This window comes from Sorex fumeus, unplaced genomic scaffold, assembly GCF_029834395.1.
Source record: "Sorex fumeus unplaced genomic scaffold, SorFum_2.1 ptg000043l, whole genome shotgun sequence".
NCBI lineage: Eukaryota > Metazoa > Chordata > Mammalia > Eulipotyphla > Soricidae > Sorex > Sorex fumeus.
Window position 1 is genome coordinate 50,850,141 of NW_026606100.1, and position 26,817 is coordinate 50,876,957.

A 26,817-nucleotide genomic window follows, 5' to 3' on the forward strand; every position below is an offset into this window, starting at 1 on the left:
CGTCCGGGGGCGTGGGCGGAGGCGTGGCCAGGGTGGCCCCGCCCCGCGCCTGCTGCTCGGCGGCCTAAGGGCGCGCGCGCGGCGCGTTCCCGGGGCATCGCGGGCCTGGAAGCGGCGGGATGGTCGGGGCCGCGGTCCGGCTGCTGCGCGGCGGCGCGCCGGTGAGTGCGCGGCGGGGCTCGGCTCGGCTCGGCTCTGGGGGGCTGGGGCGGGGGGCTGCCTCGGGGGGCGCCGGCGAGGCGGGGAGGGGGGCTGGCTTTGGAGCGAGCGTCCAGCAGAGGCGTCCCCCGGCGGCCCCGCTGCAGACCCCGCTGGGCACGCGGGCAGGGTCGGGAGACGGTGCCCACCCCGCGTCCCCGCGTCCTCGCGCTCGGGCCCGGCGGGGTCGGCGCGTGTCACTTTGCCCCCGGGGGGTCGCGCCCCGTTGCGCCCGACAGCTGTCCCGGCGGGCACCACCCGGAGCCTTGCACCGCAACCGCAACCGCAACCGCAACCGCACCGCACCGCACCGCAACGCAACGCAACGCAACGCACCTCCGCCGGTGCGGGGTTTCGGCCGCTTCCCAGTTATGCCTCGCAGGCAGGACTCCCGAGAGAAGAGTGAAGGGCGTTTGACTGCTAACAGGTTTGGGTGATTAAAAAAATTGGCTCAGTCCTTTCATGTGGCACGAGGCATGCATTCTTGCGGTTGCGTGTAGCACACTCCCTCTAATTGTTTTAAGGCTGCGTAATAGTGGAGGGCAGATGCCGCCCGGCGTTGCCCGAGGCCACGACTGTTCCCCGGAAGGTGCCAGCTTTCGCTGACCATCTGCGTGGTGGCAGGGCAGAATCAAATCAGGGAACTTCTCAGAACCCTTCCAAAGACCTTGCTGTCGTGATATCCCCACCCCCTTGCCAGGAGGATTTTCTGGTTTAAGTTTCCTGTTCCTAGGGTGGGTCAAAGAAAAGAAAAAAAAAAAAGGATTGTTCAAAGCTTCTCAGCTGGAGAGTGGCTGGCCTGACCACTCCTTCTCACCCCCCTCCCCCTTCCTTAGGGTGTCAGAGACCTGCGTTGTTTGGATTTGGTGTAGCAAGTAGATTTGATGCGTTTGATTGCAGTGACTTCTCAATTTTTCCAGGCACTCTTGCATAAGTAGCTAACGGGGAGTTGTTGAAGAACTTGGATTTGAACACAGCCCTGGCCGGCCCTTTCCAGCAGTTTGACCTTGGGAAAGTCGCTGAAAGGCTTTGGGTTATCTTTGGGCTGCGGTTCCCTGAGTTGTACGGTAGGAGGAACAGCCCCTGCGCCAAGGTGCAGTGGGGTCAGTTCAGTGAATTCACACAGTTCCCTGGGCTGCCAGGCACTGCTAGTTTGGTTTGGTTGGTTGTTTTTTGCTTTTTGGGGCCACAATCACAGATGCTCAGGGGTTACTCCTGGTTCTGCACTCAGGAATCATTCCTGGTGGTGCTCAGGGCACCATATGGGGTGCCAGGGATCGAACCCAGGTCGGCCGTGTGCAAGGCAAACGCCCTACCAGCTGTGCTATCACTCCAGTCCTGGGACACCACCTGGCAGTAAGGGGCTGGAGACATAGTTCAGCGGGTAAGGCACTTGTCTTGCACACACCGGACCCAGGTTTGATCCCTGGCACCCCCTATGTTCCAAGCATTGCCAGAAGTAATCCCTGAGGGTAGAACCAGGGGTGACCTTCACCCCCCCCACCAAAAAAAAGACCTTAAAAAAAAAAGTAAAGACTTCGTTTTAGACAAGGGCCTAGTCCCAGAGACAGCAGTCCTCATGTTTAGATGGGAGCCAGGCAGTCTGTGTTTGGGTTCAGAGGAGAGTGAGGACCTGGTAGGCTGTTGGAAGTGGGGTTCAGGTTTTCAGATGGAATAAGGGAACCAGCAAGGGGACTAGGGTTTTTTTTTTTCTTTGTAGCCACACCCGGCAATACTACGGTGCTCAGGGGCCCTCCTGGGATGCCAGGGATCGAACCCGGGCCGGCCGTGTGCAAGGCCAGCACTGTCCTTGCTGTCCTATGGCTCAGGCCCCAGGGGGCTGTTTTGGAAGGAATGTGGGGGGCGGTTTGGCCTTGGGACTGTCTAGCGCTGTGATCTAGGCGACCTGCTGGGCACGTTAGCCTGTCGTGGAAGATGAATGGGGAGCCAGGACGTACCATGCACTGCGCCCCGGAACCCCTCTACAGCGTCTCCCATCTGCCCCTAGAACCCCTCTCCATCGGCACTCGTCGTGAGGACCAGGGCAGCGTCTGTAGGGCCCCCTGCTCCCCATGTATCCTGGTCTTGGGTGGGTGCTCGTGCCCTCTTTCCGGCTTAGAAGCACGACATTCCCTTGGGTTCCTGGGGAATTAGTCGGCCTTTGATTTAGGGGGCACACCGGAGGGCTGCTCCCCTGCCTCCTGACAGTGCTTGGGGCCAGGCGGTGGCTGGTTCAGACCAGGGCCTCTTGGGGCGTGCGCTCAGCCTGGCCCACAAATTGCCCGTTTTGTCAGCCCAGATCATGGCAGGCAGCTGAGGTGTTTTTTCCAAAGTTCCTTTTGTAGGTAACAGAGGGAGTGACTGCAGGTGGCTGTCCTGGGGGTGGGGAGTGCATTTAGGAAACCCTGTGCTATTGGGGCATGAACCCTGGGCTCTGGCGTGCAAGTCATGCACCCCAGTCCTGTTCTGTGCTGACCCCTGTGAAGTATTCCCGATGAGGGAGAGCAGAGAGTTTATACAGCAGGTAAGGTGCTTGAGCGGACCGGGTTGGATTCCCCAGCACCCCAGAGAGTCTTCCTGAGCCCCGCTGGGAGTGATCCCCGAGGACAGAGCCAGGAGAAAGTCCTGAGCACCACTGGGGGAGCTCCCGAAACAATCCTTCCTGCTGGGCTTCCATATTCTGGGAATCCTGTCAAGGCTGCAACTTGTGCTGCTGACGGAGGAGGTGTGCAGTTTGCAATTTGTTTTGCTCTTGGCAAAGCCCCTGGGACTTCTGGGTTCTAGAGTTGGCACCTGGGATGGAGAGAATTGGTAGGACACTATCATGCATGTGATGAAACTCAGGTTACGTGCATCTGAGCCCCAAGCAGCGTTGCTGGACCCTTCGGCCAGCTGCTCCACTTCTGTTTCCTCTCCTGCCGAGTAGGACAGTGGCGGCGTGAAGAGAGAGAGGAGGTGTGGAAGATCACGGCTTCTCTCAGCACAGAGTAAACACCAGCCCCGAGTCTAGGCAGAACATGTCACTAGCAGCGCTAGGGGGACTCAGGGACTGTCTCTCTCCTCTGCGGAGTACCTCAGTCAGTCTTAGGGATCGAGAAGGGGGTCTTTGTTTTTTATTTATTTTTTTATTTTTGTTTTGTTTTGTTTTGCTTTTTGGGTCACACCCGGTGATGCACAGGGGTTCCTCCTGGCTCTGCACTCAGGAGTTACTCCTGGCGGTGCTCAGGGGACCCTATGGGATGCTGGGGATCGAACCCAGGTCGGCCACGTGCAAGGCAAACGCCCTCCCCGCTCTGCTCTCGCTCCAGCCCCAGCGTTGCTTTTCTTCCCACGCTCTCTGGTGCTGGGAAGAACACAGGAGCCACAGAGGTCAGCTCCGCGGCCACCATACTCTGCTTCCTCCCGGGAGCCTGGACCGGACAGGCCAAATTGCACTCGGCCCTTTGCCTCTGAGTGCCAGCCAGCTTGGGTGGCACTTCCCAACTTGGGCACCGCCGTCCACTGTCCTGTAGACTTGTGGGTCAGCCCCAAGTGCCTCCAAGATTGCCACATGCCTCCTTGGCCCGAGTTGAACCTCAGAGACCTGCTAGTTCTGTCCCCCAGGTGTGTACCAAGGGGAGGCAGGTTAGGCTGTTCTTGGAAATCTCTCTCAGCCTGCGTCACCACACTCCAGGCTAGGGAACCTGAGACGTTCACTGGTAGAGGGTTTGGTGATATCCCGTGGCGGGGGCTGGCAGATGGGGCTCCTGGGCACTGAGGTCAGGGGCCTTTGACCTTGTTACAATCTGCACCCGGCACCTGGCCTGCATCCCAGACCAGCAGTTGGAGCCAAGCGGTAGACCTGTGGCTGTCAGCCTTTCTCTACCCGTGGGAAGGCACCGGCTCATGGGTCAGTGGTAGAAGACCCCTGATTCAGGCCACTTCAGGGTCCACTGGGCTATAAGAAGCCCCTAACCGGGGCTGGAGCAATAGCGCAGCGGTATGGCGTTTGTCTTGCATGCGGCTGAGCCGGGTTCGATTCCCAGTAGCTCATAGGGTCCCCCGAGCACTACCAGGAGTGATTCCTGAGTGCCGAGCCAGGAGGAACCCCTGAGCCTCGCCGGATGTGACCCAAAAAGAAAGAGAAAAACAAAAGAAAAGAAAAAGAAGCCCCTAACCTGGCAGCACCTCTAGAAGGAAGATGAAGAAAGGAAGATTCGAGAAGGCCTGGTCATCTGGAAATGGCGAATTAAACTGCTGCCCGTTTCTTTCTTTTTTGTTTTTGTTTTTGCCTTTTGGGTCACACCCAGGGACGCTCAGAGGTCACTCCCGGCTTTACGCGCAGGAATTACTCCTGGCAGTGCTCAGGGACCACGCAGGAGGCCGAGCTTCATACCTGGGTTGGGCGTGCGCGAGGCCAGCACCTCACTCGCTGTGCCACCCATGGTGCCATCTCCCCAGCCCCACGGTGCCAGTTTCTAGATGGAGTGGTTGAGTCAGGAGCGAAGATAAGGCGATTAAGGGGAAAGGTAGGTAGATGCGGAGGAACCGGAGGGAAAGGATTAGTTCCACTCGTGACTAGTAAAGGTTCCAGGAATTGTTTGGACACCGAGTATCAGGGGGAGGAACTTGGGCTGCAAGTGGACTTGGAACCGTGCAGGAGAAGGAGAGCTGGAGATACAGGTGCTCAGAGTCAAGGTGCGCGTGGCCGTGGCCTACGGAGGAGTTCTGAGCTGCCGGTTCATCACCTGCTGGGTGTCTGTCGGGGCAAGGCTACGCGGAGGGTTAGGGTCAGGTGGAGACCATCTCCTTGGTTCAGAACTGGAGCAAAAGAAGGAAACGCAGGGCTGGAGCGATAGCACAACGGGGAGGGCGTTTGCCTTGCACACGGCCGACCCGGGTTCGATTCCCAGCATCCCAGATGGTCCCCTGAGCACCGCCAGGGGTGATTCCTGAGTACAGAGCCAGGAGGAACCCCTGTGCATCGCCGGGTGTGACTCCCCCCCCCAAAAAAAGAAAAAAAAAAAGGAATCGAATCTCTAAACCCACTCCCAGTTTGCACCATGCAGAGCGAGACCAGCCAGGAGCAGTGTGTCGGGGAAGGACGGATACAGAGGGGAAGTAATGGAGTGGCTTAGGGAGGTTCCAGAGAACGGTCTGCCCCTCAGCTGGCCCAAGGGAATGGGACCTACTAGATTCGGCCCATGTCCCGCGTTCCTCCTGCGGCCGTCTTGCTTTCCCTGAAAAGAAGTGGCTTTGAGAGAACCTTACCCTCCGCCTAGGAAGACGCTGAATCTCAGTGGCACAGCTCAATTGCTGTTTTCGTTTTCCTTTGGTTTGCTTTTGGGCCACCCTCCCCCACCCCCTCCTCGAAGCTCAGGGCTTTGACTCCTGGCTCTGTGCTGAGATCCGTCCCGGTAAGGCTCAGGGAGCCGTCCAGGTGCCAGAGACCAACTCCAAGCGCCGTACGGCTCTTCTCCTGTTCCCGCTCTCGCTCTCTCTGGCCCTCCACAGTGGAATGTTTTGGGAAGTGACTTTCTCCACAGTTCCATCATTTCAGATGCCTTTGGGTAGAGGACGTGGTGTCTGCTTTCATTTTGCTGCTCCTTCCGAGAACTTGCTGACGTGGCCAAGGTCACCCAGGAAGGCGGACGTGTCCCCTGTATGCCAGAGCCCTGGCACCCTCTCCTGGTTGATGACTTAGGCCTTGGCTGGAGCGTGTTTGGTTCTGCTCGGAGGTTTGTCAGGATCTGTGAGGGTGGCACTAGGCGTGTCAATAAAAACTGGTGTTTCCAGAGTCGGAGAGGGAAATGCAGGTGAAGCATGCGGCGTCCTATGTGGCTGGCCCGGCTTGACTCCCTGGCACCCCTGGTGGTCCCCCAAGGACTGCCAGGAGAGATTCCGGAGCAGGAGCCCGGAGTGAGGCCTGAGCACTGCCAAGTGTGACCCCCAAAGCCCCCAGAAAGTTTTTCAAAGTTTGTATTTTCTTTTTTGGTCGAATGCTGAGACCAGAAGCTGTCCCTCCGGGGAGAGCAAGGAGAGGTTCTGTTCTGCCGAAGGCGTCTCAGCCCGGGGGTATGAGAGCCAGGTCAGAGTCCGCTTCCAACCTCGAGTGGGATTGGCCGTGCCAAAGCGAGAATTTGCAGCTGGGGGCCTGCCGCCCGTCAGGACACAGAGGTTTGCCCTCTGAAAGCAGCTGGCACCCGTGACCGGTGGGGAATCTGAGAAGTAAACATTGCACAGTGGGTTGTATTGGAGAACAGGCTCTGCTCGGCAGGACAGGACAGCCGTGGACGCCTCCTCGGGGCCAGTTGCTGCTCTCGGGGACGCTGGCTGCCTCGCCCCCCCCACTCAGTCTTCACCTGCCGCAGAGCCAAAAACAGCAGGGGAAGAATCTGACCAGGATGGAGCCGGCATCCAACAGCTCAGGTCACAGTCGGGCTGCACACTTCAATATTAATTACTGCCGGTTCGAATCTCAGTCTTAGTTACTGTCCCAAACCTCACAGAACTGATGGCAAATCATATTAATCCTTATCTGCCAAGGAAAGCTTGACATTCCACTTCTCCCTCTCTCTCTCTGTCTCTGTCTGTCTGTCTCTCTCTCTCTGTCTCTCTGTCTGTCTCTGTCTATCTCTCTCTCTGTCTCTCTCTCTCTCTTTTGGACCACCCTTGACAATGCCCAGGGGTTACTCCCAGTTCCACACTCAGGGGTAACTCCTGGCTGTGCTGAGGGGTCTTATGGGAGACCAGTCATCGGTCTTTGAACCCCTGCAAGGCAAACTCCCCCCTGCTGTCCTATCGCTCCAACCCTGCCCTACGCTCATTTTTGGGACTAGTTTAATTAACCGGAAGCTGCATAGAACGTCCAGCATTATTAAGCACGTCACCATTTCAGCTAATATTTATTAAAACAACTTGGCATGGAGGACCATCCCTCCCTCCCATTACTTCCTGTGGCACTGCCTCTGGTTGGTTCCATGTTCTGCACCCTCACTTTGGGGCGGTGGGGGGCGCACACCCAGCCGTGCTCAGGGGTCACTCAGTGGGGTTCATGCCATGGCAGGTTTGAAAGTGATCTCACTCTCTGCAAGGCAAGTGCCCTACCCACTGTCCCACCTCTCTGGCTTCTTAAGTCTTGGCGTTGTATAACTGAATGTGAAACATTTGGGAACAGAAACAACTTCTGGACGCAGAGTGACCGAAAATAAATTTGAAGTCAAATATGCGATGAATCCACGGTGCTTCTGGCCGTCCTTCCCAGGGCTGCGTGTCTTGCAGGGAAGGGTCTGGAGTGCACGCAGGGGGTGTGGGGGGGGGGGAGCTGAAGAAGTCTAGTTTTGGGCACTGAGTCCCCCTCGATATTCAAAGCTCAACCCAGCTGGGCAGTGGCTCTGCTGAGTTCCCCCCGGGGCTGGCCGATCCCGTCGGGGAGCCTGGAGATATGCTGGCCGGGCAGCGGTCTGGGGGACAGCCGCTCTGATGCTGCAGGTGGCCTGTCAGGACATGCTGCCGCCCTCAACATGAGCCGGGAGCCTCTCCCTTGCCGTGTGGGCCTGCGGGGGGAGGGGGGCAGAGGGCGGTCATTTATTTATTGTTTGTTTGTTTGTTTTTGGGTCACACCCAGCGATGCTCAGGGGTTCCTCCTGCCTCTGCACTCAGAAATTACTCCTAGCGGTGCTCGGGGGACCATATGGGATGCTGGGAATCGAACCCGGGTCGGCTGGGTGCAAGGCAAATGCCCTACCTGCTGTGCTATTGCTCCAGCCCCCTATTGTTTCAGCCTGGGTTGTTACTATTTTGGGTATTAACCCTTTGTCAGATGGGGGGGGGGGGGGCGTGGGGGAGCGGCAAGTAATTTCTCCCTGTCTCTGGGCTGTTTTTGTATTTTTTTTTTTGTAGGAATACTGCTATTTATTCAGCCACTGATTCGCTGATTGAATTGGACGTGAACTCCACCTTAATTTTTTTCTTTTTATATTTATTTATTGAATCACTGTGGGAAAAGTTACAAAGCTTTCAGGTTTAAGTCTCGGTCATACAATGATCAAACACTTTTCCCTTCACCAGGACTCATTTTTCACCACCAAGAACTCCAGTGTACGCCCCCTGCCACCCCTCCAAATGCCTGTGAGGCAGGTGATTTCCACTTAACTCTTCTCTACATTGATTACATTCATTATTTTGACAAAAGATGCACCATTGTTGTTTAGAATCCCCCCCCCAAACAATCAGAATTGCTGAAAAGGCATTGTGAAATATTTTGTTTTCCATAGCTGGTTATGAGAATCATATAGTCACGCGGCCACGATTTTGGATTTCTGCAAAGAGCCAGATAATTACGAGATTGGTGTCTGTGTGTCTGATGTTATGGCCGTGCCGGAGAGCTACTCGTGGGGGGTAACTCGTGACCTCGGTAGGGCGTGAAGGATGAGCTGGTACCGCCCCCCTTCCCATGAGACTGCAGTTGCCCCATCACTGCCGGCTCGTACCTGGCTTTCCTATAAGCTCTGAGGCGGCAGCCACCTTGCTGTCAGGGGGGAAAAAGGCAGAAGGGAGCAACACCCTTTCCCTCCTGGGGAGGCATGGCTCCGTAGTTTAACGCATGGTCCATTCACTTTTCTTCTGCAAGCTGCTGGGTTCTGGACTAAGTCCTTTTGCCTCTGGAGCCATGGCCGTGCCAGAGAGCCGCTTGTGGGGGGCAACTCATGACCTCAGTAGGACATGAAGGACGAGCCAGTACTGCCCTGTTTTTGTGTTCTGACCACCATTTCCCTTGAGGTGAAGGAAACATAACCGTTTCATGCAGCCCGGTTTGTTGGTCTCCGCTTCTACCTGCCGGGTCAGTGGATCTTTAGAACGCCCGTAGGCTTCACTCCGTGGAGAGTTCTGCCTAGATTTCCCTCGGTGTAGCTTAGGAATCCAGGTTGGATGTCGAGGTCTTCAATTGACTTTGATTTGATTTTCGTGCATCATGTTAGAAAGAGGTCTGGGTTAGAGCCAGTAAGAAGTGGGAACACACTCCCTACTCGTGGCTTGGGAGAATTACATTCAGAACGGCAATACTTCCCAAAGCATTATACCGATTCAACGTGGTCCCTCGAAAGATACCTACCCAGGGCTGGAGAGATAGCACAGCGGGTAGGGCGTTTGCCTTGCACGTGGCTGACCTGGGTTCGATCCCCAGCATCCCATAGGGTCCCCTGAGTACCGCCAGGAGTAACTCCTGAGTGCAGAGCCAGGAGGAACCCCTGCGCATTGCCAGGTGTGACCCGAAAAGAAAAGATACCTACCCATGACATTTTTTCAAAGAAATTGGTCAAACACTCCTGAAATTTATATGGAACAACAACCCCCCCCACCCCACGAATAGCTAATGCCCTCCTTGGGAAAAAAAAAGATGGGAGGCATCACTTTCCCCAATTTCAAACTGTACTACGAAGCAGTAGTAATTCAAGCAGCGTGGTGTTGGAATAAAGACAGGCTCGCAGACGAATGGAATAGAGTTGAATGTCCCAGCACAGAACCTCAACTAGGTAATCATTTGATCTTTGATAAGGGAGCAAGAAATATGAAGTGGAGCAGGGAAAACCTCTTTAGCAACTGGTCCTGTGGAAACTTGGCAGCTACATGTAAAACCAAAAATGAACTTTGACTTCCATCTGACACCATGCACAAAAGTCAGATCAAAATGGATTCAAGACCTCAACAGCAGACTGAATCCATAGGTCCCTGGAAGAAAACGCAGGCCAAACCCTCCATGGCCTTGAAGCGAAAGGCATATTCAAAGATGAAACACCACTGACCAAGCAAGTGGAAGCAAAAGTTAACAAATGGGACCACATGAAACTAAGAAGCTTCTGCACCGCCAAAGAAACAGTGACTAAGATACAAAGACAGCCCACGGAATGGGAAAAATTAATCACCCAATACCCATCAAATAAGGGGGGTAATATCAAAGATATACAGGGCACTGGTAGAACTTTACAAGAAAAAAATCCATCCAACCCCATCAAAAAATAGGGAAAAGAAATGTACAGGAACTTCCTCAAAGAAGAAGTTTGGATGGGCAAAAGGCACATGAAAAATAACGCACTATATCATTAGTCATCAGGGAGCTGCAAATCAAAATGATAGAGAGATATCATCTCATGCCACAAGCCTGGCACACTTCCGAAAGAACAAGAACAAACAGTGCTATGAATGTGGGGCAAAAGGGACCCTCATTCGTTGCTAGTGGGATTGCCGTTGGAGACCACATGGACATTCCTCTCAAACTAGAAACTGGGCTTCCATCTACACAATGGAATACTACACAACTGATAGGGAGAATGAAGTCATGAAATTTGCCTGTAAATGGATGGCCATGCTGCGTATCATGCCAAGTCCGAGGAGAGGGCATATATAGAATGACTGCATTCATTTGCGAGATATTTAAAAAAAAGATAGTATGAGACTGATTTCCAAAGCCAGGGAAGACAGTGTCCAGGAGGATGGTCAACGGTTGGAAGCTACCCCAAGCGTGTGGGGGTGTGAAGGGCTGTTAACAGAATAGAGGAGGGTCCAATGTACAACGGTTGTTGGAAATGATCACTCTGGATTAGAACTGAGTGTTGAAAGTAGGTAAAGGGACACACGCACACACACACATATGGTAATCCCAGGCGGGAAGGAAGGGAGGGAGGGAGAGGTGCCTGCCATAGAGACAGGCAATGGGGGGGAGAGTTGGGTGTGGTTGTGGCTATGGGCAGGAGGAAAACTGGGGACTCGTGCTGGTAAATCACACTGGTGTGGGGACGGGTGTTGGAACATTGTACGACTGAAACCCAGTCATGAACAGCCTTGTAAGGCTCTTGTCTCACAGTGTTTCAATTAAAAAAAAAATCAGATCTAAAATTAGTTTTTAAAAAAATGGCAAACGAGTTGGAGTGATCGTTCCAGTGAGTAAGGTGTTTGTCTTGCATGCGGCCTTACGGGGTTCGATCCCCGTATCCCATCTGGTCCCCTGAGTGTCACCAGAGGTAATTCTTGAGTGCAGAGCCAGGAGTAACTCCTGAACACTGCCAGGTGGACCCAAAAAGCCAAAGGGACAAAAAAAAAAAAAAGTATGAGTTCATGTTTTGCATGAAAAAAAAATCAGACCTGAAATTCTTTATTTTAAAAAAAATGGCAAAAGAAAAAAAGAAGAGAAATAGTTCTGAGTTCATGTTTTGCGTGTTTTTCCAGCTCTGTTTAATGAAGAGGCTTTACTTGCCCCACTTCATGTTTTCCTCAGATCTTTTATTTTTTTTTTTTTTTAATTTTTATTAGCTGGAGCGATAGCACAGCGGGTAGGGCGTTCGCCTTACAAGCGGCCAACATGGCCGACCCGAGTTCGATTCCTCCGCCCCTCTCGGAGAGCCCGGCAAGCTACCGAGAGTATTCGATATGCCAGACACAGTAACAACAAAGTCTCCAATGGAGACGTTACTGGGCCCGCTCGAGCAAATCGATGATCAACGGGAAGGCCTTTACCTTTACCTTTTATTAGTGAAATGCCATGAGGTACAGTAATAGATTTACAAATTTTTGTGCTTGGGTTTCAATTATAACAATGATCAAACACCCCATCCCTTCACCAGTGCCCATTTTCCACCACCACGGGTCCCAGTATCCCTCCCACCCCCCATCTCCCCCATCCCACCCTGCCTCTGTGGCAGGGCGTTCCCTTTTGTTCTCTCTCTCATTTTGTTCCCCAGATCTTTATGGTGATCTATATGGGATCCGGGGCTGGAGCAGTAGCACAGCGGTAGGGCGTTTGCCTTGTGTGCAGCCGGCCCTGCCGAGCCAGGGTTCGATTCCTCCGCCCCTCTCGGAGAGCCCGGCAAGCTACCGAGAGTATCTCACCCGCACAGCAAAGCCTGGCAAGCTACCCTTGACGTATTCGATATGCCAAACACAGTGACAACAAGTCTCACGATGGAGATGTTACTGGGCCCGCTCGAGGAAATCGATGAACAGCAGGAGGACCGTGCTATATATGGGCTCTATATAGGTGATCTCTATAGGAGACCAGAGCAAGGCAGAGGCACCCGGGGCAGCAGGGTTGGCATCAGCGGGGGCGCAGGGTTAATACTGAGTGAGGGCTGACCGTGGCTTTAGGACCTCAGGGCAGATGCATGGGCGGACCTTGGGGAACACTCTGTGTCAGTCTCTCCAGAACTCCCCAGTTCATCTCATAATGCACGCCAACTGAGGCTCCAGCCACACAGAAACACACGGGTAACACCCCTGAATGGCAAAGGTCACGGTGGTAAAGCAACGCAGAAACCCATCAGGCTCAGTGAGTGAAGAGGCCGGCCCAGGTGACCCAACGGATAATAATGCACTATCTAACCTCCCTGCTGAGGAGTTTAGAACGGAACTGTTACGGATGCACACGGGGAGCTCAAAGAAACCGTGGAACACACCGCGCACTGGATGTGAGCGCAGAGTTGGGGAACACGCCAACGGAAGTGCGCACAGGAGTGACAGACCTGGAAACGGACCCTGGCAGGTGAAACGGAACGCTCAGCCTCAGAGAAACAGCCACTGCGACAGGTCGGTGAGCGCCAAGACAGGCCGCCAAGAATCTCCAGACGACAGAGAAGATGGCAGGAACCTCCAGATACTGAATGAGGGTATCTTGAGCCCTTGGAAACGCCGAGACCACAAAGCCTTCTCCTTGGCAGTTCGTGACAGAGATGAATTCCAGATTGCGGAGGAAGAAGAGCCCCACCAGATAGATGCGGTCCCCGAACCCAAGAAGTGAAACAAACCACAGCTGGCTAAATGAGCAGAGACCATTTAGGCGGCCCGAGTCCAAAGTGCTGCTGGGGGTTTTAATGGCAGTTGTATAAACACCCTTCACAATCAGGTTAGGAAGACCTTTGGTGATAGAGGTAATGCTTGAGTGCAGAGCCAGTCCATTACCACCTGTGCCCCTGGACTCTTTTTTTTTGGGGGGGGGGGGAGCTGGAAGAAGACACAAGGGAGGGAGTGGTTGGGCCATACCTGGCCATGCTCAGGGCTTATTCCTGGCTCTGTGCTCGGGGTTACACCTGGCAGTACTTGGGGAGACCTAGGCAGTGCCAGGGATGGAACCCAGTTTCACTGCATGCTAGGTAAGTGCCATCCCGCGGTGCTCTCTCTCCGGTTCCCCTGTGTCTGAAGTGCTCACGGACTCAGCTGCAACCAGTTCTTTTCTCAAAGTGGATTTCTGCAGGTGACAGCATAGAGCCGAGGCTGGGAGAATCAGCCGGAAATGACGTCTGCCAAGGCCTGGGCCTCTCGGGATGGAACCGCACCAGGCTCTTAGCATGGCCCGGACGGATACACGAATCCCAGTGGGAAACGGGCCTGCAGACCCTTAAGCCCCTCGGGGGGGGGGGGGGGGCACTGCCCTGGCACGGCTCCCCGGGGGACGAGTCTCCCCTTACCCCTACGTGGGGGCCTCGGTCCAGGGTGAAACTTCGACCCTTCCTCCTCTTGGCCCTGCGCTGGCTGCCGTTGGGTGTGTGGGAAGATGAGGCCCTGTTCACGGCCAACTCCCGGCTGTGCACTCAGGGATCACTCCTGGCCGAGCTCAGGGGCCCCTATGGGATGCCAGGAATCGAAGCCAGGGTGACTGCCTTGCAAGGCCAGCCCCCACCCCGCTGTGCTGTCACTCGGGCCCTGATCCAGCCTTAGAACATATCTGTTCCCCTGCCCCATTGCTTTGCAGAGACCCCCTAGCTCCAGAGAAAGCCGCCCTTCGTGTTTGCACCTGTGCGTGGCTCAGACGCTGTGCCGTGGGCTCCGTAGCCAGCTTTGTCCGTTTTACGTGCCGGCGGAGCTGGGATCCAGGCCAGTGGCGCCCCTGGGGTCTCAGCCCCGACATCCTAGCCCCCGTAAGCCACTGCAGCACTCCTCAGGCTCCTCGTGTAGCAGGACTTTAGGTCCGGGAAAAGACTCATTCCCAGTCGCTTCCCCGGTTCTAGAATTTTCCAGGAAAAGTCACTTGGGTCCGTCTTCACACACAGCCACTTTCTTTAGCAACACCCGAGCGTGTCCATGGTGGAGGAGGCGGCCAGCCTGAAGGGCACGAGGGCGGATGCCCAGCACCACTCCCTGGTCGGCCCTGCGGTCCACGCCACGTCCTGGAGGGGTCGCGTACTCGGCCGTGGTACCCACAACGTAGCATGTCAGTCACCAGCCTCACTGGCCCCGTGGCGCCCTGCAGCCCGCCGTGCACTGGGAGGTCACGGTCATGGTTTTGGGGGCGACCAAGTATCTTGTGGGTGTCACATTTGGTCGATGCTGTCCTGAGCTCCCCCTCTGCGTGTCTCACTCACCTCCCCGGTGTGCCCAGATCTTGTCCATGGTTCACAGGAAAGGAAACCCAGAGACCCTGAGAGCTTCAGCAGCTCCTAGCTGCGGTCACATCGCCACAGGGGGGAACATCCTTTTAAGACGCCAGAGCCTGTAAGTGCATTTGGTGCAACACCAGTTGTTAAATAGAGAAGCTGAAATACGCTCTTCAGGTCTCCCAAGGAGAAATCGGAAGAGCTATGCTTGGAGTATCACGCTTCACTGAAATGAGAGAAAGAATCCGGAGTTCCGACCTCTGTCGACGATCAAGAATCAGGGACGCTGTCTCATTTGCCAAGGTGTCGAAAATCAGATGGGCTGGACACGTCATGAGATTTGGAGACGACCGTTGGACTAGAGCCGTTACCGACTGGATTCCACGGGACGTCAAAAGACCGCGTGGCCGCCCACCTGCGAGATGGTCGGACTTCTTCGTCAAGACCCTGAATGATCGGTTTGAGGCGCTTCATGTTCCTAGAACAAACAGATGCCATTGGGCTACACTAGCACGCGGCAGGGACGAATGGAGATGTTACTGGCGCCCGCTCGAGCAAATCGACGAGTAACGGGAAGTCAAGTGATCAAGTGAAAAAGCAAAGCTGGCCACGGGCACTCCGCCAGCCAATTACACATCCAGTGGGCAGGTGACTCTGTTCCTTAGTATCCTGAGACCGCCGCCACCCCCCCCCCCCCCCCCAGGACACATCACAGTGGTCTGTGGTGCGGTGCCCTACCCACCGCTCCTGCTTGGAGAAAGTGGACCATGAAGTACAATTGGGCAGTTGGTTCCATGCTAGGGAGTTGTTTCCTTGAAGGTAAAAGTTAATTATCTGGAGTTGGAGAGATAGCACAGCGAGGAGGGCGTTTGCCTTGCACGTGGCCAACCGGGTTCGATTCCCAGCATCCCATATGGTCCCCCGAGCGCGGCCAGGAGTAACTCCTGAGTGCAGAGCCAGGAGTAACCCCTGTGCATCGCTGGGTGCGACCCAAAAAGAAAAAAAAAAACTTGATTATCTGGGAAATTCATCTAGAACCATTCACTGCGCAAGGAGGTAGGTGGCGTGAGCAGAGAAGGGGGCTTTGTGTTGCTGCTGGGATGGCAGTGGGGGGGGCGGGCTGGCCTCGGGGCCAGGAGGCAGGGTGGCCGGGTGCAGAGAGGCCCACGCTGACGCGTCTGGGTTCCCCGCCCTGAGCATTTCCTGGTTTCTGGCCCCGCAGCTCTGCAGAAGCTTCCTGGCGTGCCCGTCGTCTTGGGGGGCTCCTCCGCAAGCCCAGAAGTCTTCTCAATCCGAAGCGCTGCTCAACCTCCCCGCCAGCAATGGCCTCCCGACCGGGCCCCTGCAGACGTTCACGGACGAGGAGTTGCTGATGAAGAGCACAGGTGGGCGTGGGGCCGCTGACGGCCTGGCACGGGGTCTGGGGGTGGGTGGGCGGGGCACCCAGGTTTGTGGCTGCAGGATCTTTTTTTTTTTTGCTTTTTGGGTCACACCCGGCGATGCACAGGGGTTACTCCTGGCTCTGCACCCAGGAATCACCCCTGGCAGTGCTCAGGGGACCATATGGGATGCTGGGAATCGAACCCAGGTCGGCCGCGTGCAAGGCTAATGACCTACCCGCTGTGCTATTGCTTCAGCCCCAGGATCTCTCTACTTCTGTTAATAAAAGATTGTTTTTTGGGGGCGGAGGTCACATCTGTCTGTGCTCAGGGCCAACTCCTGGCTCTGTGCTCAGGAGTCAGGGCTGAGAGGACACCTGGGTGCCGGGGATGGAACTGGGGTTGGTTGGCGGCAGCCACACAAGTGCCTTAACCCCTTACGGTCGCTTCACCCTCACTGGATTTCTGTTTTGAATTGTAAGTAATCAGGGCTGGGAGATAGCACAATGGTTAGGGCACATGCATGCACTGGGTAGTTTGTGTGCCGTGTTTAGTGTGCTCGCTTGTGCCCAACTTAGCTTCAGTCCCTGGCACCATGCCATCTCCTGAGCATTGTCGGGTATGATCCGAGAGGGCCCAGCATGGCTAAGCCACTGACCCGGCTGACAATCTCTTGTGGGGTCTCCAGACCCTCTGAGCCCTGCTTGATAAATCGATTAAAAAAAAAATGAAAAACAAGTAACCCATGTCACATTGAAAGAATTCAGATGTTGAGCCGGAGCGACAGTACTGCTGGTAGGGGGTTTGCCTTGCATGGGGTCCATCTGGGTCAATCCCTGGCATCCCATATGGTCCAGAAGTGAGTCCTGAGTGCAGAGCGAAAAGAGGAACTCCTGAGCACCGCACGATATAGATGACCCGAAAACTTTAAATGTCTATGGCCATACCACCCTGAACGCGCCCGATCTCATCTGATCTTGGAAGCTAAGCAGGGGTCGGGCCTGGTTAGTACTTGGATGGGAGACCGCCTGGGATTACCGGGTGCTTTTTTAGGCTGGAGCGATAGCACAGCAGGTAGGGCGTTTGCCTTGCATGCAACCAACCTGGCTGACCCAGGTTCGATTCCTCCGCCCCTCTCGGAGAGCCCGGCAAGCTACCGAGAGGATCTCGCCCGCACGGCAGAGCCTGGCAAGCCACATGTGATGTATTCGATATGCCAGACACAGTAACAACAAAGTCTCCAATGGAGACGTTACTAGGCCCGCTCGAGCAAATCAATGATCAACGGGAGGGCCTTTACTTTACTTTACTTTAAAAACTTTAAAAAAAGAAAAATCCAGACTTAAACTCCATTTCTTTTTCCTACAGTGAAAAAATTTGCCCAGGAACAAATCGCTCCTTTGGTCTCGACAATGGATGAAAACTCCAAAATGGAGAAATCCGTCATACAAGGATTATTTCAACAAGGGGTATGTGAGTTTTCGCTCGCGTAAATCCATTCCTGTGTTGAGAGGCGCGTCACTCGTCGATTTTTGCTCTGGGCCCAGTTCCTTAACGAGCTCTGCATTTCAGATGGACCTGCCCGCTAAAGATTTTATTCGGGCAAATTAACGGTCTAAATTAGAAATCCTAAAAGATTAGAAGCCAGAGGATGTGATTGGGTTTTTTTCCCCCCCTTGCATTGAGGGATCAGTTCTCGAAGTGCCTGGGGGCCATGTGGCGGCCAGGCTCGAACCCGAACCCAAACCCAGAGCTCCTGCAGGCTTTGCCAGGCCTTGCCCCGGCCTGAGGCTGGTTCCTGCAGACCATCCACAGCTCAGTTAGGACTGTTTTTGTCCCCTGAGGCCTTTGGCCACACTCTGGTCCTCACATGCCCCCGGGGGTGAGCAGGTTGGGGCTGGGGCCCTGCTTAATGTCCTGCAGGGCACAGGGCAGCCCCTCACGCCCCCACCCCCACTCCCAGGACTGCCCCTTGCCCAAGTCCCAGGATGAAGAATTCCACCTTGGTCACTGGACCTCATCCCGCGCCTGCGGGTAGCCAAGGGCAGTGCGGGCCGGGCCGCCCGGGTGGGGACGGGTCTGTCTGTCGGCAAAGGAGTCCCCACGTTCCCCACTCCCTCCCACATCAGCTGGAAGGTCGGAGCTCACTTTGGGGCACTAAGGCCACTCCAGGACGCAGGGTTTCTCTCCAGGCCAGCTGCTCGAACCCTGGGCCACGGCGTTGGAAACCAACCCTTCCATTTCCTTCCTTCCTTCTCAGCGGCCTGGTTTCGCATTTTCTGTTTCTTCTTTGCACCACACCCGGCGATGCTCAGGGGTCACTCCTGGCGCTCTGCACTCAGAAATCACTCCTGGCGGTGCTCCGGGATGCGGGGGCTTGAACCCGGGTCAGCCGTGTGCCAGGCAGACAGATACCCTCCCCGCTGTGCCGTCGCTCCAGCCCCAGAGACCCGCCTTCTCAGACCGGGACTCGGGGTCAGTGGCCCTGTGGCCCCTGGGCTCCATCTCACAGCCAGGGGGGATCCTGGGGGTCTGAGGGCAGCCCCCTCCTGAGCCGGCATGAAGGCATGATGGGTCACATGCCTTCACCACCTGCTCGCCCTCGGGACCTGCCCCAGGCTGTTCTCAGCTTCACCTGACGCCTGTCCTGTCCGAGTCTGTTGGCAGAGGGGAGCCCTCCTCCCCCTGCTCCTCCCCTTCCCGGTGGTCTCCACGCAGATGACCAGGCCGACCTGGTCACTCCTACCTTCTGGAGCTGCGCCCCCCTGGGAGAGCTGCCACGTTCCTAGCCAGCTTCGAACGTGGCTGCAGGATGCAGCTTCAGAGACGCTTGCAGAGAAGAGAGCGAGACGTCATCCTCTCAACCTGCGCCCCAGACACCAGCTCCGGTTAAACACAGCCCTCAGTCCCTGCATCAGAGACCCCTGCCCAGGGGAGCCTGCTGGGAGTCTCGTTCCCCTGATGGGGGCACCATGCCCGGAAGGGTTTGGCTAGCCGCAGTAGTGTGTGTCAGGCCCCAGGGTTTGGGGGTCCTGGGTGTTTCTGAGAAACACGCCTGCCTGGACCGGACCTGCTCATGTGCTGGGGGGGGGGGGGGGAGCTCGCTCGGTTCTGCTGTGAGGTGGACAGGCCAGCAGGATGCCCTTCGGCCCTGGCGGCTGGGGCTGGGCGCTCTTGTCCCTTCCTCCTGCCGTTGAAATCCGTCTAAATGGACCATATTGAAAACCAAGCCAGGGCCGAGCGACAGTGCAGCAGGGAAGGGTCTTGCCTTACACGCGGCTAACCCAGGTTCAATCCCCTGCACCCCATCTGGCCCCCTGAGCACCTCCAGGAGTGATCTCCAAGTGCAGAGCCAGGAGGAACCCCTGAGCATCGCTGGGCGTGGCCCAAAACCAAAAAAACGAAAAAACTCCAAGCCAGTGCCTGAGCGATATATATGGTGTGAGGCATTTGCTGGCAGGAGCCGCCCGGGGTCCATCCCCAGCGCACCTCCTCCCGCCCCGGGTGATTCCTGAGCGCAGAGCCTGGTGTGGCTCAAAAATCAAAAAGAAGAAGAAAACCGAATTGATTTTATGCCAACACAAATCCAACGAGCAGTGCGGGGCATCACCTTCGGGGCCAGCAGAGCTGTACCTGCCGATGCTGGGGTGGCCGTGCAGTACCGGAGTGGACTTGCCCCACAGTGCTCCTGTGTGAGCGAGGTAGCTTGCCGGGCTCTCTGAGAGGGGCAGAAGAATTGAACCCGGCTCGGCCGGGCCAGCCGTGCGCAAGGCAAACGCCCTACCGCTGTGCTATCGCTCTAGCCCAACTTAAATGTAGATACAGAAATTTCCTTAAAAACTCAAGCAATGTGTGTATGAGGGGAGGCCGGATAGCTAATTCAGCGGGTATGGGGCTTACCACACCGCTGACTGGTTTGACCCCTGGCACCTCTCAAGGACCCCAGCACAGCCAGGCATGACCCCTGAGCCAAGAGTAAGCCCTGATTACTGCTGGGTGTGGCGCAACCCTACCCCGTCATGAATTTTTTTTTGGGGGGGGGGTGGGATCACACCCGGTGATGCACAGGGGCTACTCCTGGCTCTGCACTCAGGAATTACTCCTGGCGGTGCTCGGGGAGACCATATAGGATGCTGGGAATCGAACTCCAGGCGGATGCGTGCAAGGCAAACGCCCTCCCCACTGTGCTATCACTCCAGCCCCACCCCTCATGATTTTAACTCATATATATATATTTTTTTTTTTTCTTTTTGGGTCACACCTGGTGATACTCAGGAGTTACTCCTAGCTTTGTGCTCAGGAATTACTCCTGGCAGTGCTTGGGGGGACCCTATAGGATGCTGGGACTCAAACCCCGGTTGGCCGGCCGTATACAAGGCGAACGCCCTACCCGCTGTGCTATCGCTCCAGCCCCACCCCTCATGATTTTTTTTATATAATTTTAGTACTTTATTTATTTATTTATTTATTGCTTTTTGGGTCACACCCGGCAATGCACAGGGGTTACTCCTGGCTCTGCGCTCAGGAATTACTCCTGGCGGTGCTCGGGGGAACCCTATGAGATGCTGGGAATCGAACTCGGGTCGGCGGCGTGCAAGGCAAATGCCCTCCCTGCTGTGCTGTTGCTGCAGCCCCCTCATGATTTTTTTAAACTCATATTTATTTGTAAGAAAACTCCCGAGAGGGCTGGAGAGCCAGAGACGAAGGGGCTTCCCTTTTCTGGAGCTGACCGGCAGGCACCACGCATAGCCCCTGAGCGCCACCAGGGGTCGCTCCTGAGCACCACGGCTGTGGTCCCCCCAAGCCCCGCATCTTGGAGGAGGATGCTTCCCCCTCAAAAGTGGGAAACCTCCCTGAGTGTGCCCGTGCTTTGCCTCCAGCTGATGGGCATCGAGATCGACATGAAGTACGGGGGCACGGGCGCCTCCTTCTTCTCCTCCGTCCTGGTGATCGAGGAGCTGGCCAAAGTGGACGCCTCCGTGGCCGTGCTCTGCGACATCCAGAACACCATCATCAACACGATGCTCAGGAAACTGGGGACTGAGCAGCAGAAGGCCACCTACCTGCCCAAGCTAGCCACGGAGCTGGTGAGGGGGGCTGCTGACCTGGGGGGGAGGGGGGCCCTGGGGAGGGGGGTCCCCGCCCCACTGTGGAAACCCGGAGACCACACAGTCCGCCGGGTCATCTGTCTCTCCCAGTTCTGTGTCCACTCGCTCTGGGGTGGGGTTTTTTTTTTTTTATTTGCTTTTTGGGTCACATCCGGCAATGCACAGGGGTTCCTCCTGGCTCTGCACTCAGGAATTCCTCCTGGTGGTGCTCGGGGGACCGTATGGGATGCTGGGAATCGAACCCGGGTCGGCTGCGTGGAAGGCAAACGCTCTCCCCGCTGTGCTATTGCTCCAGCCCCCTGGGGCAGATTTTGACCTCCCTCACCTTGTCTTCCTGCCACCCTTCTTCGACCCAGTTTGACCAGCTCAGGGGCTCCTGCGCTACCTTGGTTCTGGACAGCAAGTTGGTCCATGTTGGAGAGTGAATCCTGTCAGGAGACCTCGATGGTTTTTCTTAGGGATGGGCTTTTTTTTTTCTTCTTTTTTTTTTTCTTTTTGGGTCACACCCAGCCATGCACAGGGGTTACTCCTGGCTCTGCGCTCAGGAATTACCCCTGGAGGTGCTCAGGGGACCATATGGGATGCTGGGAATCGAACCCCGGTCGGCCGTGTGCAAGGCAAACGCCCTACCCCCTGTGCTATTGCTCCAGCGACAGGGACGGGCTTTTGAACACCCTCTGGCCCAGGGGACAGCACAGCACTCGGGCACTTACCTTGCGCACGGCTGCTCTGGGTTCCAGCCCAGGCACCACCGAGGGTCCCGCAAGACCACCAGGGCTGATCGCTGAACACAGAGTCAGAAGCAAGCCCTGAGCACTGCTGGGTGTGGACCTCCAAAGTCAAGGGGAAACTAATGAATAAATGAGAACCCTTGCCACCCAGTGGGTAAACGTTTTTTTCTTTGCCACAGTGTGTGTCTGAATTGGGGTCTGGATGCTTTGCTCTGCAGGTGGGCAGTTTTTGCCTTTCAGAGGCAGGTGCAGGAAGTGACTCGTTTGCTCTGAAGACCCGAGCTGAAAAGAAAGGGGATTACTACGTGATCAACGGATCCAAAATGTGGATCTCCAATGCGGAGTACGCAGGGCTCTTCCTGGTCATGGCCAACGTGGACCCCAGCTCCGTAAGTCCACCTGGCAGAGGGGGGGCCTGCCACACACCCCCACGGTCTCTCTCTCTCCTCCTCTCATCCTCTGGTGCCTTTTTTTAGGACACAGCCTTAAATTCTTAATTCCCCTCAGCACTCAACCACCGACATCATTCCGTCCTTTCCTAATCTCCTGAGATAAAATATTGTTGACATAATTATTAATTACAGGGAGGGCATGTATTACTTTTTAATAGATGTAAAAAGCTGCTCTCTCATTTTGGAGAATTTCAAGTTCCTGTTTCATCAGGAGGAATTGAAGTACCTCTCTAGTGTGTCTAAATTTTTTTTTCCTCTTTTTCAGGGGGCTGGGGGTGGAGCTGATTCCACCCAAGAACTCTCAGTGGCGGTGCCTGGTTCTGTTCTCAGGCGTGATCCCCGGCAAGAGGGGTCAGGGCGGGGGGGGGGTGTCCCTGTGCAGTAGGTAGAATTGAGTGCCTTCAAGGCAAGCTCCTCATCCCCCTGTACTGGTGGGCCAGTACTGTCTCTGGCCCACCCCCCCCCCACTACATTTATTTATTTATTTATTTTTGCTTTTGGGGTCACACCTGGCGATGCACAGGGGTTCCTCCTGGCTCTGCACTCAGGAATCACTCCTGGAGGTGCTCAGGGGACCATATGGGATGCTGGGAATTGAACCCGGGTCGGCCGCATGCAAGGCAAACGCCCTACCCGCTGTGCTCTCTCTCCAGCCCCTACATTTATTTTATTTCAGAATATTTTTGTATATATCTTTTATTTTCATAAAAGTAGTTCACAGTAGTTCATTCCAGATAACATTCAAACACCAGCTCCTCCACCGAGCCTCTTCCCACCACAGTAAGAGGGAAGGTGTGAAGGTTGTTGCATTTCATTCTGGAGCCGTTTAAGCCCGATTATAAGAGAAGACAAACCAAGGATGTTAAACCCAAACAAACGTCTGCTACTTTTGATAAGTAAGTGAGGTAGCGTGTAAGAGGTACAGGAAATTCTGTGTTCATCTCTTCCTTGAGCTTTAGTTCATAATCTCTGAGTCTCGATGAGATTACCTGGTGCCAGAGGCAGTTTTGGGGTGTGACGGCCAAGCTACTGGAAAACTGGGGACCCGGCGGGAGGAGGCCCAGTCCTGATCCAATAGGGCCTGGAGATCTCAGTCATGGGTTCCCGCGCACCTGGGTTTTTCTGCCCGTCCCCTCTTGGGTGAGGTTCATCTTTTCTTGGGTGAGGCTTGTCGGAGCCTGTGGAAAGTGGCCTTGAGCACGGCGGTGGTTGGATTCTGGAGGTTTTTGGCTGCTGGGGTTGTGCTTGGGGCCAGGAGGGAAACACAACTTGCTCCCCTCCAAGGGGCCCCAGTGAAGACAGCCTGGTGAGGGGTCAGGGCATTCGTCCTATTTCAGAATATTTTATTCAGTTGGAAAATAGCAAAATATAAACACATTCTATCTTTTGTCTTTCATCTAAAGTATATTTAATTGAATTAAACTTTAGTTTTGGGTTTTAATGGGGGGGGGGGGAGATTACCACACCCAGCGATGCTCAGGGGTCACTCCTGGCTCTGCACTCAGGAATTACTACTACTGGTGCTCTGGGGACCATATGGGATGCCGGGGAGGGAACCCGGGTTGGCCATGTATAAGACAGGCGCCCTGCTCACTGTACTATTGCTCTGACCCTGAATTAAATTTTAAAGAAGTTCATAAAATTAAGCTTAAAACCTGACGTTTTCATGTTCCCTAGTGGGATGTAATCGTTTTGATTGGTGCATTAGTTTCTGAAAACGTAAAAGAAATGGTAGGTTTTTTTGTTTTTTGTTTGTTTGTTGTTTTTTTTGCGTCAGGGCTGACTCCTGGCTCTGCACTCAGGGATCACTGCTGTAGGTGCTCGGGGGACCATACGGGATGCCGGGGCTCGAATCCGGGTACAAGGCAAATGCCCGACCTGCTGTACTATCACTCCGGCCCCTGTTTTATTACTTATTTATTTATTTATTTTGCTTTCTGGGGTCACATCCAGCAATGCTCAGGGGTTACTCCTGACTCATGCACTGAGGAATTACTCCCGGCAGTGCTTGGGGGACCATATGGCATGCCGGGGATCGAACCCCGGTCGGTCACGTGCAAGGCAAACTCCGTACCCGTTGTGCTATCGCTCCAGCCTCTTCCTGTTTTATTATTTTTTTTTAAACCCAACTCCTACTTACTTTTGTCCCAGCACACGTGTTCTGATCCCAGGCCCTCGGTATCGATCTGGTATCGATCTCTTCGAACCGTCTTTAGTTTCCTCTTTCCTCTGCAGCGTGTGGGAGTGACCGCTTTTCCCCTGTCCCTCCTAGGGCTATAAGGGCATCACCTGCTTCCTGGTGGATCGGGACACCGAAGGCCTTCACATCGGGAAGCCGGAGAACAAGATGGGCATCCGGGCCTCTTCCACGTGCCCGCTGACATTCGAGAACGTCAAGGTGGGTGCCCGGCCCCACCCCGGTGAGGGAGCTGCGGGAAGGAACCGTCAAACGCAGAAGCCAAGACTGTTCGCTTGGGCCCGCCTTGCCCAGCTCTCAGCAGCGTTCCCGGGTTACTTACATCGGTTCTGGCATGCCTCTGGCTCACGGTGCAGCCAGGAACGCTTTCTTCCCAGCCGCTGCCGCAAGGGCAAAGTCCAGGAAGTAAGGCCAGGCTGTGTTTTGTCACCCCTCTGGGCCTTAAACCTTCTGCTCCCCATGCATGTGGCCGCTGGGCCTGGCTGGAGGAGGGAGGCCCTGGCACCCTCGGGCCACCAGGGGGCGCTGCCGCCCAGTGAGAGGAGAACCGCAGGGCTGAGTGCTGAGCCCTGAGCCCGTCGTGGCGGCCTGTGCGTCTCCCCTCCCCCACTACACCCCCAGGAGCTGGGCCTGATCCCTCAGCCCCGGGTGAGAGTGTGTGCATGGGGGTCCGGTGCAGCCCCCTCCCTGCCTTTCCTCGCCGCCTCGCCCAAACTGCCGTATTAGAAGCTCAGTTTGCGTCACTCATCGTTCCCGGCCAGCGTGCCACGTCCTGAAGAGACATTTAGGTTTGTTTCAGCCCCCTGCTCCACCCTGGTGTGTTGTGCCCACGAGCACACACACACACACACACACACATACACACACACACAAACACACGCATGCACGCACGCACATATGCATGTGTACACACACAAACACACAGGCACACACACATATGCATAGACACAAACACAGGCACACACATGCACGCACATATGCATGGACACACAAACACAGGCACACACGTGCATATACACATATGCACGCACACACACATATGCATGGACACACAAACAGGAACACACATGCACGTACACACACATATGCATGGACACACAAACACAGGCACACACATGCATGTACACACATGCACGCACACACACATATGCATGGACACAAACAGGCACACACATGCACGTATACACACATGCACACACATGCATGGACACACACGCACACACATATGCATGGACACACAAACACAGGCACACACATGCACGTACAGACATGCACGCACACACACATATGCATAGACACAAACAGGCACACACATGCACGTACACACATGCACACACACATATGCATGGACACACAAACACAGGCACACACATGCATGTACACACATGCACACACACATATGCATGGACACACAAACACAGGCACACACATGCACGTACACACATGCATGCGCACACCTACGAACGCACACATGCATGCACACACATATGCACACACACAAACACAGGCACACACACATGCATGCACACATATGAGAACACACACACACACTAGTGTTGCTTTCTGTTGGCTAAGAGTCCCTCCAGAGAGCCAGAGAGAGGAACCGTTTCCTACCCTTGCTTCCCCCGCCCCCTCCCGGAGCCTTGGGTCATCTGCCCCACGCCGGTTGGGGTGTGTGAGGTCGCTGAGCGTGGACGAGAGGCTTGTCCAGCCGGGCCCCTCGGGGCTTGGTGGCCAGCCGTGGGGCCTCGAAGCCTGCGTCTCGGAGAACCGTGCAGGAGACACTCCGGAGAGACACGGGCCCACGCTTGCACTCGCACACCCGGATGTTCACACAGTCGAGTGTGTGCACACTCAGACTGGCACACGCACTCACACACTTGCAACGCTTGCCCACTTGCAGATTTTCACACATGTGCATACACACCCCCCTCCGTGGTTAACACGCGAAACGCGCGTAGTGTGTGCTTTCATGTGTACACACTCACCTGGACTCGTGCACGCTCACACACAGGGGCACACTTGCGGTCATTCGCACACACATGCACGCGTACTCACGCTTGCACACCCATACTTCTGCACACGCACGCGCTCAAACACACACATTCGCACAGTCTCACGCATGCACACATGTAGATGCACGCACACACACAGAGCGTGTCGTTTGCAGTCTCCTCCGTTCTGTAGCACGTGTGTGTGTGTGTGTGTGTGTGTGTGTGTGTGTGTGTGGCGGGGGCGTCCGTTACAAAAGCATCCTGAACACAGTTCCGGCAGCAGAGGAATGACCACGCTCTGGTCATCTCTCCCCAGGTCCCCCAGGCCAACGTGGTGGGGCAGGTGGGGCACGGCTACAAGTACGCCATTGGGAGCCTGAACGAGGGCCGGATTGGAATCGCTGCCCAGGTCAGTG

General features: G+C 55.3%; 1 protein-coding gene and 1 pseudogene across 1 annotated transcript in view; both read left to right on the forward strand.

The window, feature by feature from the left end:
- The first annotated feature begins 68 nt into the window (after positions 1-68).
- ACADSB (acyl-CoA dehydrogenase short/branched chain) overlaps positions 69-26,817 on the forward strand; it is a 40,277-nt gene continuing 13,528 nt past the window's right edge. The window contains exons 1-7 of the mRNA XM_056120615.1: positions 69-161; positions 15,763-15,925; positions 17,288-17,388; positions 20,800-21,006; positions 21,977-22,147; positions 24,483-24,608; positions 26,718-26,810. Of these exons, the coding sequence (XP_055976590.1) occupies positions 120-161; positions 15,763-15,925; positions 17,288-17,388; positions 20,800-21,006; positions 21,977-22,147; positions 24,483-24,608; positions 26,718-26,810 (903 nt within the window). The 5' untranslated portion in view covers positions 69-119. The remainder of the gene's footprint in view (positions 162-15,762; positions 15,926-17,287; positions 17,389-20,799; positions 21,007-21,976; positions 22,148-24,482; positions 24,609-26,717; positions 26,811-26,817) is intronic.
- On the forward strand, positions 16,853-16,975 carry LOC130029985 (uncharacterized; annotated as a pseudogene).